General features: G+C 31.6%; 1 protein-coding gene across 1 annotated transcript; it reads left to right on the top strand.

Moving 5' to 3' along the window:
* Window positions 1-2,037: 2,037 nt before the first annotated feature.
* Window positions 2,038-15,242, top strand: LOC139499446 (fibrinogen-like protein A). The gene is made up of 5 exons (XM_071288125.1): window positions 2,038-2,455; window positions 4,961-5,097; window positions 8,998-9,094; window positions 13,359-13,523; window positions 14,083-15,242. The coding sequence occupies exons 1-5, from the start codon at window positions 2,062-2,064 to the stop codon at window positions 14,292-14,294; spliced, it is 1,005 nt and encodes a 334-aa protein (XP_071144226.1). The 5' UTR covers window positions 2,038-2,061; the 3' UTR covers window positions 14,295-15,242.
* Window positions 15,243-15,604: the final 362 nt, after the last annotated feature.

A 15,604-nucleotide genomic window follows, 5' to 3' on the forward strand; every position in this document is an offset into this window, starting at 1 on the left:
AGCAGCAACTCTTGAAGAAAATCATTTAATTTATGTCCTCAATTTTGGACGGTAGGCTGCGATTGGATCATATAGTGACACGAGTTTAATGAATCGCGATCAATACTTGCAGAGACGAGCATGAATTAAAAAAGAATAAGTATTTGTCTTAATATATACAATAACAAAACAAAATCAATTTTTTTCATAACATTTCATTCAATAATGAAGTCGAAAATTCATTCTCTTGATACATTTATATTGTTATTGAATTTATATATAAGTTAAATACAAATCTATCAGTGGCGGATCCATCCATTTTCAGAAAGGGGTTCCCAACCCAGGAAAACAGTGGGTTCAAACTATATTTCCCCATTCGAATGCATTGATCGCCCAAAAAAGGGAGTTCCAACCTCCGGAACCCCCTCCCCCACTGAATATTGAATTCACTTATTTGGGGAAATTTGTGACACATCCTGCATTTTTTATCAAAATAAAGATAACAGCCTGTTTATTTGAAATCGATTTAGGCCCCCCTTCCCCGCTTTCCGTTTCATCCAAAAAAATCAAACGTTAACTTACTTACCAGACTTACCACTAAAATATTTCTTTAATATATAATTTTTTTACGAAGCTGCATTTTAAAAAGCCTCAAATGTGATAACATTCATCTTTTACTTGAAATGGTTCTTTTTTTTTTATCAAATTATTAGATTCCTATATATTTTTTTCTAAAAATGGAAACTCGGTTGAAGGGAAATAGAAAAAAATATATATTTATACTATAACTTACATTAACTGCTTTAAGGCCATTTAAGTTTCTCAAATGTTCAGTCTTGCAAAATGCAATACTTCTTCCTTGAAACGTCGTACAAGTCAGATACAAAACAAAAGTAACAAAAAAAATAGGCCAAAAACTACCTGCTGTATAGTTTTTCTGCACATATAGTCAGGTCAAAATCCTCGGCTATCGCCTCGGACCTTGACCTGACTACTCGTGCAGAAAAACTATCCGGCAACGGTTGTTACCGGCCTGTTTCTTTGTTACCTTTGTATTGTATCTAATACTTATTGTTTAATCTACTCTAAACATGACACTACTGGGATTCTTAGTCTTTAAATGAAAAAACAAACTGCACTAATTATCACGTTATATCAATGATCTTCATAGGAAATTGCAACATTGTTCTGAAGAAAGCAAATGTCTTCTTTCACAACGATTCACTTAACATTGTTACTCAAGTCAAACATATTGCAAAAATACGTTCCTCTAGCTTATTTATTTACAAGAAAAAGCGTTATAAATTGTTTTCAGTTATGTAGGGACATGAAATATGAAAGATTGCAACTGTTCTCTGCATAGATCTGTAAACTGCACGTACTCAAACTATTTCCTAAATTATTAAATGCTGTATACAACTAATTGACTGATATTAAGGTAGTACCTGTATATTTGATACTCACTTGATATGAAGTACTTTTGAAAAATGAATTTAAAAATAACGATTAAATAAATCAAATTATTCTGATAATATCCGCAAAAATACCGTCACCCTGTTCGAGAAACATTCAAAACAATCACAACTAATGAATTGTTTTTCTTATTCTGATTCTGACTATGGTTATTATCTTGGTATTTGAATGAAAAAGCAAACTCCAATCAATCATTACGTAATATAAATAACATAAATTAGCTTTCGCAGCATCGTTTAAAAAAATAAATATGTTCGTTCATATGAATCACTTAAAATTGTTAATTAGGACAGAATATATAACAAAACAGAACCCATATCTAAAGTGCTAGCATTTGTTTACAATTAAGAAGAGACATGATTATAAAAGAGTGCAAAAAAACCTGTTTTCTGCGTAGTTATATAAATTTCATTTTTTCTAACAATAATGACGTGAAGAGATTGCAGTTCTTATTATGAAAGATTGCAACTGTTTTCTGCATAGATATATCAATTGCACATGCTAAAGCTGTTTCTTAAGTTATATAATGTGAAGAGACTATAGTTCTATACAACTATTGATTGATATTTAGGTAGTACTGTACTTGAACAATAAAGCTAACTTGGAATAATGAAGTGCTATTGGAAAATGAATTCAATCAATTTAGTAGTTGCTTTATGTTTGTCCTGGTATGGAGATATTCTTGTAACAGCATTAGATTCAGACACCAAAAATATAGGGGAACAAGACTCTTTGTCAATGCCTTTGATTACCGACAAAGGAGCACCACTTGTGGCCATGCTAGACACAAAATCCATCAACAGGAAAATTAAGGTTTACATACAAAAGCTTATGAGGAATACGGTTCAAAATTATGAGAAAGAACAAATACAACGTATGTTGAAGACATTTTTGGAAGAAAAATCGACCGTAGAATTTTTCAGAAATATAACCCTGCAGGAAATTAATGACGTTTTGAGCGAGAAAGGACAAGACCGACTGGTTGATTCTGTTAGCATTGAAGGTATTTATTATAACTGTTAATTTGTTTTCATTTATAATAACAGGAATTTTACATTTAGATTGGCTGTTATATTTGTATCTTAATCCACTTCACATCTTCTACAATGTATATGAATCATAAACAATTGTTTCATGCGATGATTTAAAATTTTGACCCGATTTATCCCATTTTATTCCAAAGAAGGGCCCCCCCCCCCCCCCCCCAAAGAATTGTTAATTGTAACGTAATATTACATAAGGTCTTATGATATATTTCTTTGTTCATAAGTGGAAAAAAGAGTCCGCTGAAAATATTTTGAAATAGAAAAAAAAAATGTTTTGAATATAGTAAGCTCATTTTTATTTGAAATCTTTCAAGTATTATTACAGCATACAATCGTTCTCACTTTTTGTTTACTTGTCTTATTCGGGATACTTTTGAATTATTAAGTTAAACATGATTTAACAAAGAGAGTATACACACTGTTATAAAGTTGATGACAAATGTCTGGTTAATAGATGACGTTTGCTTAACCTAGTCAAAACAAATTTGATTTGTTAGACTATTATTATTAGAAAATCACGTTGCAAAAATTATATACAGTATTTATGTTTATTGATAGAAGAATATCATAGTAAAACTATGTATTAAAACATAATAATAGATTATAACATGTCCTTTTTCATATCGGCCATTGTATCAATACCAACCCAAAGCGTTAGTCGAGGGCTCACATGGTTCATAGGATGATACAACAGCCGATATGAAAAAGAATATCAAGGAATATATTGGTAACATATTATAAAAATTCCTTCAATTGAAGGCATCATAAATTTATTATCATTCCGTCTGGAACATAAAACCATTGTTTTCTCTGCTATCATTACTTCGTCAATACATTCCATAGTCATTTCAATCGATGTTGACAAAAGTTGACTAAACGATCATCTTCTTAGGCCGTCATTGATGTCAGAAACAATTATGAATTCAATAAAAACAGTGGCGATAAACAGATGTCATATGCGAGGCAGAAACATAACTATAAAAAAAAAATGAGTATCTAAACGGGTTTAGTACTTAAGAAAGCCTGAAGTGTTATGCAAAACTACACAAACCTTTCCTATATTTGCACATACTTTTCCTACATATTCACATACATGGTAGTTTACCTTAAATGCACATACTTTCCTATATATGCACATAGTCTTTATATGCACATACTTTTAAGACATATGCACAAACATTTTTCTACATATGAGCATATGCACGTAGTTCTTTATGTGCATACTTTTCTCGATATGATCATAGTGAGAATTACCATTCATCATTCATATGATACTTTTCTGGGTTATTTTTAGACTGAAATAAATATCAATAAGAAGAATGTTTATTATGTATTTCTGAATGATATATGGTGCTCAGTTTAAAAATATATTTTTATATAACTGCAAATAGGTACATGTATGGGTTGTATACACCATGTTAATAGATTATCGATGGTCATCCCAACGAGATTGTTTTTCTTGCTTGAGACGGTACGGCGAAAATGAAAAAAGCAATCGAATTGAGATGACCAATGTTAATTTGTTAATCGCTATTTTAAATATGACGACTTTTGTAATTTCATTGACAGCAGCACGTGTACCTTTAGCTTCTAGCGATAATTTTTGATATCACTCTACTGTGTTGAACAAGGACATTGTCAATCATTAAAATCGAATGAAAATTTCGTCAATAACGATAAAATGGTAAAGTGCTGTAGCATTGAATTATAGTCAATTGTTTTATTCGATTTGTGTGTTTTAATTTTTAACACAAGGATTATTACCACTAGTTGCAAATTGGAACTGATTTTGGTGGTTGTTATCTCAACTGTTTAGTGATAAAGAGTCAAACATTTAAAAAAAGCATTTCTAAAAAACTTAGTTTAAATTGCCTACTAGCTTTTACCTACCAATTTCAATGGGTTTTTCAAATTCTTCAGTATATATCTGTAAATGTAATTTGTTTTCTATTATAGAGGACCCCAATTAAAGAGGGGGAACTTGAAATTTGTGTATAATTCCTCGCCTGTAGCTGCATGGATTATCAAGTATAACCATTAACCGTACGTCTTTGCATCAGTCCTTTCAACTGTCATTACTTTTTTTTCGGCCCTGAAACTTACGTTTGCCATTTTGCACTCAAACCTTTATCCTACTACATCATAATAATAGTAACCATTTTGGTAAAACTATACATATTGAAGTCCGCCAAAAATATTGATTTGCCTTAAAAGATTTAGGAAATCTTAAAATCGTCTTCGTGCATGAGCTAAATATTCTTACGTTGAAGTAATTTGTTATTGCAGCTTTTTACAGGACTGTTTCTTAATTTTTTTATATTGAATTTTTTATTTCTATTCTTACATGTCTAACATGTCTAAAGCAGATATAATTTTGCATGATTATCTCTTATCTTCGATCTCGTATTACCTGTTCGGTATTTTAATTTTGATTTGACACTTTTAAAAAAAAATATTTTAAGGAGAGAGGAAACGGGACTGCGGTGAAATAGCAAAATCAAATCGGAAGGCCAGATCTGGTGTGTATACTATATTTCCGGATAAGAGGACTTCAATGAGAGTGTCTTGTAATATGGATACAGTTCATGATGCATGGACAGTAAGTTGCATGTAACTGTTGGTTTAAACACTTTTATGTATAGTGGATTGGGAAACAAGTTATTGCAACTTATATTAATCCCTCTCCAATTTGAGGGTGCGAGTGCTGTAACTGTTATGAAATCATTGGCTATCTTAAAAAACTATTCACAAAGTTTAGACGCCAGGCAATTAATACATTACAATGTGAATACATATCAAACGGACCACACCTTTATAAAGACTTCTTTTTCACCCTTATATGAATTACGACTTTTATGTCGTTTAATGTAGTGTTTTTTTAAGCATCACTATTATCTTTTGTGCAGGACCTCAATAATCGAGTGCTTTAATTTTGTTTTAGTTTTGATTAAGATTATACCACAATGTTGACTGCTGTGTTTTTTTTACATTTTCACTTACTATGTCTATTTGTTTTGTTCACCCATTGTTGTCATTTTAATGGAATACGACTCTCATACAACATTTTTGTACAACTACGAGGCTAAGCTAGCTAAAAAACCAGGTTTGACCAACTGTTTTCTACATAGGGAAATATCTGTGCTGGTCGGGAGTGTGACAGTTATTCTCCATTCGTTTGATGTGTTTGTTCTTTTGATTTTTCCATTTGAAAAAGAACTGTCCTATTTTAATTATCCTTGGATTTTGGTATTTTTGTAATATTAATTCTTCCTTGAGCACTTATTTACCGTATAATAATGTCGACGTCAACCTGAGCTCGGTTTATAGTGAAACCTCATAACGCTAAAATATTCATATCATGGAAACATATTTTTTCGATAGTTTTAATTGAGATCTGGATCTGGCATGTAAGTAACTGCGTGTAGTCCTTCGTTAATTTATGTATCATAATCATTTTGCTTTCTATACTTACCTATTCTGACTTTGATTTGTTTGTGCGCATTTCTGTGCGTCCCTTTATTCAACATTGACTAAATGTATAAGGGGATTTGAGATTTCACAAAACATGTTTAACCGCGCCTCTTTTTTGTGCCTGACCTAAGTTATGAGCCGGTGGTCTATATCAGTTTGGTATGGTTTTTTTTGGTTTTTGTTTATTTATATGTTTTAGAGTTAAGTATGACGTCCATTTTCCCTGTATGAGTATAATGCCCACCTCTGGGTGCCGGATTTTCTGTCGGCGTTTTTGAAACATGTGTGGCCTTCTGCTATTATCTACTCTTTGGTCTGGTTGTTGTCTCTCTGTTATATTCCCCACTTCTATTCTCAATTTATTAAAATTTCCATTTGATTATCTAGATAAGCAAACTGTCTTCAAAAACATTTGTTATGTAGGGTGAAATCAAAATCACCAGTTTATTGTCATATCACTTAAGTATTTACCTTATTGAGGCCCAGAACTAACACTACGACATCAAACTCACGCCTTGACTTCCCTTGTATCTATAATTAGAATGTAATTTAACCGCTGGGTCTATGACAATTCTAAGTGAAGGTTCTTTTCCAGATGTAATTACAGCCCATTAGTTAGCATTCCTATGTTGACATGAATGTTCATTCACCTGGTATATGTTTGAATATTAAGTGTCAAGAAAACTTTAAATTCGGTGAATTGCTTATGATTTTATTTTAATTCAGGAATGCATTATCTTAACTGTAGTTGGCAAAACCTTTCTGAATTTTGGATTTTCAATGCTCTTAAACATGTTTACTCCGTACTTTATTTCACTTTTTGTAATATTTTTGATTCCAGTGTTACTAATAGGTCTTTTAAAGTGAAACGCACGTCTGGCAAATATTTGAGTAAACCTGGTTACTATGATGCGTGTATCTTTTTTCTTCAAGGTGGAATCTGTATAAGTTTTATCAGGTCGACGTGTTTGAAAATAAATCATATGCCTTAGAATTATTTACACTTATTGTGATAATTATACAATAAGTAACTTCCTCTGCTATGAAAAAATAGTAAATATCGTTCCGTTAATTAATATCCAACGAAACTGATGTATTTTGGCCAAAAATATAATTCAGTATTACAGTATAAATTTCGCTTTATATACTTTAAGGAATTGTTGTTAGTGCCTTTGGATCATTACACTGGTAAGATTTCAATGGTTTTTTTTTTTACATCAATAACTTTCAAATGTGTGGGTTAGAGCGTTCCATATAACAGTTAATCCAGAAAATCGCCTCTGTCGTACGAAATGAAAAAAAATAATGATTTAGTTATAGGCATTTTAGGATTTTGGTATTTTGTAAAATGGCTCAAAACATAAGACATTTGTTAAAATGTTTGTAAGTATCTGTCATTTTAAATTTAAGTAATTGTATTTTCAAAATGCCCGGAAAAGTTGAAAGTCGTTTTACAAAGGTCGGAAATTATTTTATAGAATGAAATGTTAAAAAAAACATCCATGTTAAACATTTTGTTTTGAATCAAGTTTTGCTGAAATTGTTTTTGCAAATCTATTTTAGTGACAGACAAATATGCTTTGCTATCATATTGCAAAAATATCTTAAAATTGTTATCTGAAACACAAAGTGAGTAAAAACGAACCGCAGTTTCATTAAAAAAGATAGTATAGCTGGTTTTGTAATGACATGCTCCATGATAAGTTGATATTGATTTTAAAAGACCTTCAATCCAAAAAGGATGCTGAAATACCCGAGCCAGATGAACAAGAGAATTGGAACATTACCTGTTGTGAAGAGGTCTTTTATGCCATTTTCTTGATTATTGAACTTTATTTGACTTACAAATCGTCAAAAACATAAGTAAAATACAAACAAAATAACCTCGGAGAAGCCTTCTTCGCCTGTTGGTAAATTCTAAATAAATTAATTTAAATGATTGTTAAAAAGTACTCTGACAGATACAGATACACAGCAGATACCTTGTTACATTGACAATGGACCGATTAAATGGTATTACACCGTGTTAACATTTATCATAAGTTTTGTAGCATTAAAATAACATCATAATATAGTTTAATAAAATAAAGGGGTGAACTTTATAATTTTTGAATTTTAACTTTCCTATACATTTTTTTTGTTCTTTTTGTTTTATAAATGAGGAAATCAAACCCCCTATGAATACCACATTGACACCTGAACAATAAATGTTTTGTTGTGTTTATTTGATGTTTTTTATCTGTCAGTAATCATAAAATAGATTCGTAAAAACCAGACTAGATGAAGTATATAACAGTAAGTTAACTCTTTTAACATTTAGCTATCCAAACAGTTTAGTTCAAAACTTCTAATCGAACAAATCCGGTAAATGTTCTTTTTGATTCTGTCATTATCTTCAGTAGGTTATATGCAAATACAAAATAATTAAAGTCAAGGTTATACATTTTATAAATTAAAAAATCAGTCATTTTACAAAATGCTTGCCCGCTGTGATAAAAAAGCCATTGGTGTACTCAGGCTGTTTTCTGCTCTTTGGTGAGTTGTTGTTTTTTGACACATTCCCCATCCTCCCTTCTCAATTTCATCTATTTTCTTTTGATCAAACATCTTTGTACATGTAACCGTTAAAACTATAAAAACAACAAGTACTGTAAAAACCCATTATTCCGGTCTGTTTTCAAATGTGATTAATATTAAACTAATTAGCTATCTTTTATGAGACTGTCATACTAGCAAGAGATTAAGCGCTATAAAACCAGGTTCAATCCACCGTTTTCTCATTTGTAAATGCCTGTAACAAGTCAGGCATATGACAGTTGTTATCCATTCGTTTGATGTGTTTGAGCTTTTGAATTTGCAATCTGATTAGGGACTTTCCTTTTTGAATTGTCATCGAAGTTTAGTATTTTTGTTGTTTTACTTTTTTAAGATACATAAAGACAAACCTGACTTAAGATGATTTTTATGTTCTACATTTTTTTAATATTATTTTTGCAAATGATTTACTGATTTGGTGATTATTTTCTAGATCATCCAGAGAAAGTTCGAAGGTACTGTAAACTTCCAACGAACGTGGAAAGATTATGAGAACGGATTTGGGGATCCTTCTGGGGAATACTGGATAGGTAAATACAGTACATATGTTCATAGTTAGAGAACTCTCAACATTGCTCGAAGAAAACTAATAATTCAAATATTTAAATTTGAAAGCAATAAACCAAATTACAGAAATAACGTAGCTTTAGTTTACCTTGATGAATTAAATCTTGAAATTCGGCAGCAATATATCAAACTACATAACGACCAGGAATTCGGTAAGTTCAATATATTACTGAGATAGCTGTTTAGGTTTATGAAAGTTCAAATTATTTTGAAAAAAAATAAACACATTTAAAGGCGACTATCTGAATTCAGTCCGACTGAAAATTCTAGCCTTTTTACTAATCAATTAAATCCTTAAATTTGACAGTAATACATCAAACTACTAAACGACCTTGGATTGAGTACGATTAATGTATAATTGAGATACAATATAGCTGTAGAGTTTTATGAAAATCCAAGTTGATTTGAAAAAAAATATATAGAAAAAAAAAGCTGACTATCTAAATATAATCAAAACTGATTTTTTTTGTTTTTTTTTACCTATTAATTAAATTCTTTAACTTCATAGTATTGAACGAAACTATCAAATAGCCTGTAATTTTGTAAGATCAATACTTAATTTTAGTAGTAAGTTGGGCTGACTCAGGCCAGTCAAAACTAAATTTGTAGTTGAAGACTAATCGAAACAAGCCAAGACTTAGTCATCACTGGTCGAGCCTAGGTCGTGACAATTTCTGACTACATCAAGATGGTCATTTACTGAATCAGACTTATTACGTAAAGTAAAGACCAAGTCAAGTTCAGTCAAGTACACTTACTTACTGTTGAGACAGTGTCAAGTCTAGTTTTGGAAAATCTGTGATTGATTTTTCAGGTCGAGCACAAAATATTGTCTTTTCATACCCTGAGCAGGTTGTAGTGCTATTGAAAGTTTTGAATAATTTTATTTGTATCTCTCAACTGAGACATTATATTAGTTAACTATTGTAAAAATGAAAGTAATACCATTAGGAATGAGAGAAATTACAATATTTTTGCAACAACAAAAAAAAAGAAAAATGACGAGACGGTTTTTTTTATCTGCTTTTGTTGCAAAGTGTCTGAAAAATTGCGATTCATATGAAAATAAGAAGAAGTTGTCGAGGAGATGTGCATAGTTCCTTTCGTGAGGAAAGTAGGCAATTGTTTGAAAAATTCATAAACGTGAAGTTAGCGGCCTGTTCGTTATTCTATATTCGATTTTTAATATCGAAGACCAGAGGGATTTTAATGTCAGTTAAGCGATCTCAGGTATGTTTTTACTATATATTTAGTTTATTGTCATTGAAAATTTAGGGGTCTCATCGTCAGTTTAACAGTCTCAAGTAAGTTTTCACTATATATTTTTGATATCCAACTGACATTTTAGGCCCTTTGTAAACATAGAAGGCAGAAAGTGTATTCAAATTCCGATCAGTAACGTTTGTTTCTACACATTAACTTACTGTCGGTATAATTCTAGAAAAAGTGAGAGGGGGCTCACTATTGCCCTTTTTCCTATACTTTTGTTATTTTTTAGCTGAAAAATGAAAAGCTAAGCCCTCTGGAGATAGCAAAGATGACATAAGTTTGAACAATCCTTTTGATACAACCGTTGTATATACAAGGTCTATCATTTTGTCTATTCTAATTGACATTGAGAGACCAGGGGCGGGGGTCGCACCTTCACTAAAGCGGTCTCATGTAGGTTTTCACTGTATATTATAAATGTTCCGGACCATATGTGTATTTGGACTATAAACGTACGGTCATGACCATATGCGTATACTCATATGATCCGACCGCACGCGTATGGTCGGACCATATGAGTATATACTCGTTTAGTTATTAACGGGTCGGACCATATGAGTATTTGGACCATATAAGTATTTATTCAATGATACAGTCATAAACTTTATCTTAGAAAGACAATGATGGTTACGTAAAAATGTATTAATGTTATAATGCAAAGGCTACATAAACATTAGATATAGATGTCACAGTCTGTTGATCTTAGTTATTATCGCTAATTGAATTCTGCATATATGCTTAAGATGACATTTACTTCCACACGGAATCATAGCTTTTCTGCATTTGCACGTCTTGGTTGTGCACGAATGTTTCCAGTTACACCTTTTACTTGCCTGCGGCAAGTTACCCTTCTGTGTAGCTGCGTGCAGTGATATCGAGGTCTCGGCCCATTCCGATGTGTCAAAGAAAATTCAGTTCTCCAATATCGTTAAATGACTACAGTACATCCTATTCACAGAGCAATTTAATTCAAATATGGTCCTTGCCGGTGATGTCATCTACTTTACACAATAAACATTGGTAAATCACAAGACGCTCTGTCAACCACAGGTAAACGTAAAGTAACAAACCTTCCTTTTACAATAGGTGCATTTACTTTCAAATAGTGAGTAAAAATAACTGTGTGAAACTGCTTATTTTTTTTTAGTTTATAATTTTTTTTATCAAAATATAATAATTACCTTGTTAATGACATGACAACTAGAAGGGTCATACCATATGAAGAGTTTAATATAATTTAAAGTAAACGTGTTAATTACCCCGACCATATGAGTATTTACCGATATGAGTTAATACCCATATGGTCATGACCAAACGCGTATGGTCCAAATACCAATATGGTCCGGAACCTAAATAACAAACTTTTGGCCCTCGTTCAAGATTGAAGACAGAAAGTCTACCCTAATTCCCTTTAAGAACGATGTATGTTCATCTACATATAAACTAACTATAATATTAGAAAGATTGGGAGATCAGTAGGGTCTAACCATTGCTCTGTTACCTATGTCCTGAAATTTGGCTCTTCGTAGATATCGAAGATGACGTTATTCTATGAAAACCTGTTGATACAACCTTTATATATATAGAGTATATGATTTAGTCGAATTTTATCGACATTGAAGGACCAGGGGTGCACCCGTCATTAAAGCGGTCTCGAATGGGTTTCCACTATACATTTCGAATATCCAAATGCCACTTTTGACCCTCCGCAAAACATAGAAGACAGAAGGTCTACCCAAATTCCTATTAGTCCGTTTGTATCTACATAATAACTAACTTTCTGCATAACATTAGGAAGATAGAGAGATAAGGGGTGCATTACCGTTGCCCTAAGCTCTTTGTCCTGAAATTGTGACAATTTGTAGCTGAAAAGTGACAATACAAGCCCTCCATAGATATCGAACATGCTGTTATTCTAAAAAATCCTTTTGATACAACCTTTATATACACAGAGTCTATGATTTATTGGAATTTTATGGACTTTTAAGTACCAGGAGGATCTCACCGTCATTTAAGCGGTCTCTGGTAGGTTTTCACTATACATTTCTATTTTTTGGGCTTTCCATATATATTTCTATTTATATTTCTAAACTTTCCTTAAGCGATTGTTTTTTTATGTATTGTTATATATAATGTATAAAATTACATCTTTGGTGCAACTATGGTGTCGTGTTATAGATATGAAATCTATATTACATAAAAACAAATATACAACTGACATAAGGGTTTATATTCGTGGACACCGAGAGTTTAAGACAGCTTGCAGGGGTCATAAAACGATTTCCAACGTATCCTTTCGTTCCTCTTTACTATGAAAATCAAGCTTTTGATGTTATCAAATATTTAAATATCTTATTTTTTTCAACTCAATTTGAATATTGAACCTCGCTAATGCTAGAAGCCGGTTATTGAATATCGAATACCAAATAACAAACCGGTCGCTGACTTCACATACATGAAAAATATGCCTCCAATTTCAACAAATATGTTATCTATAAGAAACTTCGGCATATTGCTCATTTGTTCCTCTGTATAGCATGTTTTACCTTTTTGTTCACTATAAACAAATATGCCGTATGGTATTCCAAAGTATAAAAAGTATAGTGCATGATACCATTTGTATGTTAAAAAGCATTGGGATTTTTTTTCTTTTACACGATTTTTTATATTGCTTTTGGGGAATTGTGGTATCCAGGGTTGAAATCAACAGTTATGATAGAACTAATTTCAAGTAAAGATTTAAAATTATCCAGAAGTTCGTTACAATTTTTTCGAATCCAAATACTGTTGATACCACTACTCGAGTAAACAGTTTCACAGTATTATCGAATGATATTCCAAGGTTAGCAATCATGTAATTTGACCAAAACGTGTTGACTTGAGGCTCTTGGTCTTTTCCTTACTTTTCTATGTTTTAGAAATTTTGTTGAAACGCTACTATGTTGTATGTTTTAAAAGGAAACAAACACATTCACAGCCTGACATCCAGTGGAAAATGTGAACTTAAAATAGACCTAACGGACCTAGCAAATACAAAGAAGTTTGCTGTGTATAAAACGTTTTTAGTGGGAGATGCAGCGTCTAAGTATAAACTTACTATTGGGGAATATAGTGGAAATGCAGGTAATAATAACAAACCTGAATAACTTACACTACAAAAATGACAAAAAGACATAATGATCTTGACTGTTGTTTCGAGAATGGAGGCATTATAAAGTCTCACTATGAACACGTTTTGATACTAAATTCAACATTATGCTAAAATACGTTTTCAGATACGTTTTTTTTTTATTCAGCGCACAAGTGTTGACTTTTATATGCTATTAATATAGATTCAACCGAGAAAGTATTTCAGTCGATATATAAGAATATTTTCTTATCTCGACGAGATTAATATGCTCGTGATAAATAACTGTAATAGGCATTCTTAAGCATCAAATCGCATTCTGTGTTTTTCCCCTATAAATTGATCATTCAAACGTGTCACCTAGTGCAATTATATTTGTTATAATGATTTGATTGAAGCAGTAGGACAACGGAGAAATTGTTTTATAATTTTAATAAACATCATAACGGGCACTTAAAAGGAATAGTTAAATATTGCACTTGAGCTCCATTTAACAGAAAATAACATAATATCGGTTAATACGAGTAGTAAATTATATATATTTATCCTTGATAGGTGATAAGATGGCGTATCATAATGGGATGAAGTTCTCAACGATAGACCAGGATAATGATGAGAATAAAGATCAATCATGGGCGAAAATGTATAGCGCATGGTGGCATAACAACTGTTGTTTAAGTGGTCTCAATAACAGCACCCTGTACTGGAGTCCATTCAAACCCCAAACACTAAAAAGGTCGGTAATGATGATAAGAAAACTGCAGTAACCAAATACCGTGTTAATTCTGACTGATAAATATTTTTCATTTTTTGTGGAATTGTTAAAAAGTTGAAAAAACTGGAATATACTATGACATTCGGGTGGTTTCAAGAGGAAGACATTTAATTTATTGTATGAGTATAATAATTCAAAATTCACTATTGTTGCTTTTCTTTAAATATACTTCAATTTGATTCTCTTAAAGTATGAATGGATAAAAGATGTAGTTTGTACGTTAGGTAGATTTTTGTACATCGTGTTGAAAATAAAACGTGTTGATCAAATAGCTGAACAAATCCAAAGTGCATTGACAAGTTACCTGTTTCCGGTTTATTCAAAAGAAAATCATAAATGATATAAAGATGTGCATCTTATTTCTCCCATCAGTTTTTTCTTCTTCTATATAATAGATTTTACGCATTGCTTGGTGAAATATAAGTTTGTTTGATTTATTAGATAATAGTGATTTTCATGTAGTTTGATATTAAATATTTTGACGAGTAGTTCATTTTCTTTTGCCTTACTATCAGAATATAATAACTTTTATTCCATAGTTGCATAATGTGTCCACGTAAACTGTTCGACCATATACGCGCATAAACTGTTCATTTCCATCTGTGGTTAATCGTCATTCAAACGTAAGCAACTTATTTAGCAATTTCCCAAAATTTAAATATGAAAAAACATAAGAAGAAGGAAATTCTTATATGCATTTGTTTTTATATTTTCATGTGAAAGTAAACTTGAGAAGATATTGAGTATTCGCACACCATAGTGGACACATTATCTACGCAACCAACGTTGACAACATTCTTCAACACTGTTATATTTTACAAGATAATGTGTGAATATGTTCATAGTGATTGACACATAATAGAGTTCGTAAACCGACCATTTTGCTTACTCACTGCGCACGTGTTGTTTTCAAGACGTTGTATTAAAAAAGATATGATTGGACTATGTGTCATTTGTTTTTAGAAAATCCACTGTACATATTTGAAATGAACTATCCAGATGCGCGTACATTACTCAACATTCTATAGTGTATATCACATAAACAACGCGCATGCGTCCGAGAGAAAATAAGCAGATATCGACGTGTAAAAGAACAAATGTTGAATCAGATATTTCTGAAAAACAACTTCTGAACAGAAGAAACACATTAACTTAAAGGGCAATATCGACGCTCAATATCATCAAGAAATGATTGTATGTCAATATTCCCAATCCACAACTCTTATATACTTTAAGCATGAATTTAAGAAGAAAAAAAAAACTTTGATAACATGGATAATTAATCAACCAAGCTATCGATGA

The sequence above is a fragment of the Mytilus edulis genome, chromosome 12 (assembly GCF_963676685.1).
Source record: "Mytilus edulis chromosome 12, xbMytEdul2.2, whole genome shotgun sequence".
NCBI classification, from domain to species: Eukaryota; Metazoa; Mollusca; class Bivalvia; order Mytilida; family Mytilidae; genus Mytilus; species Mytilus edulis.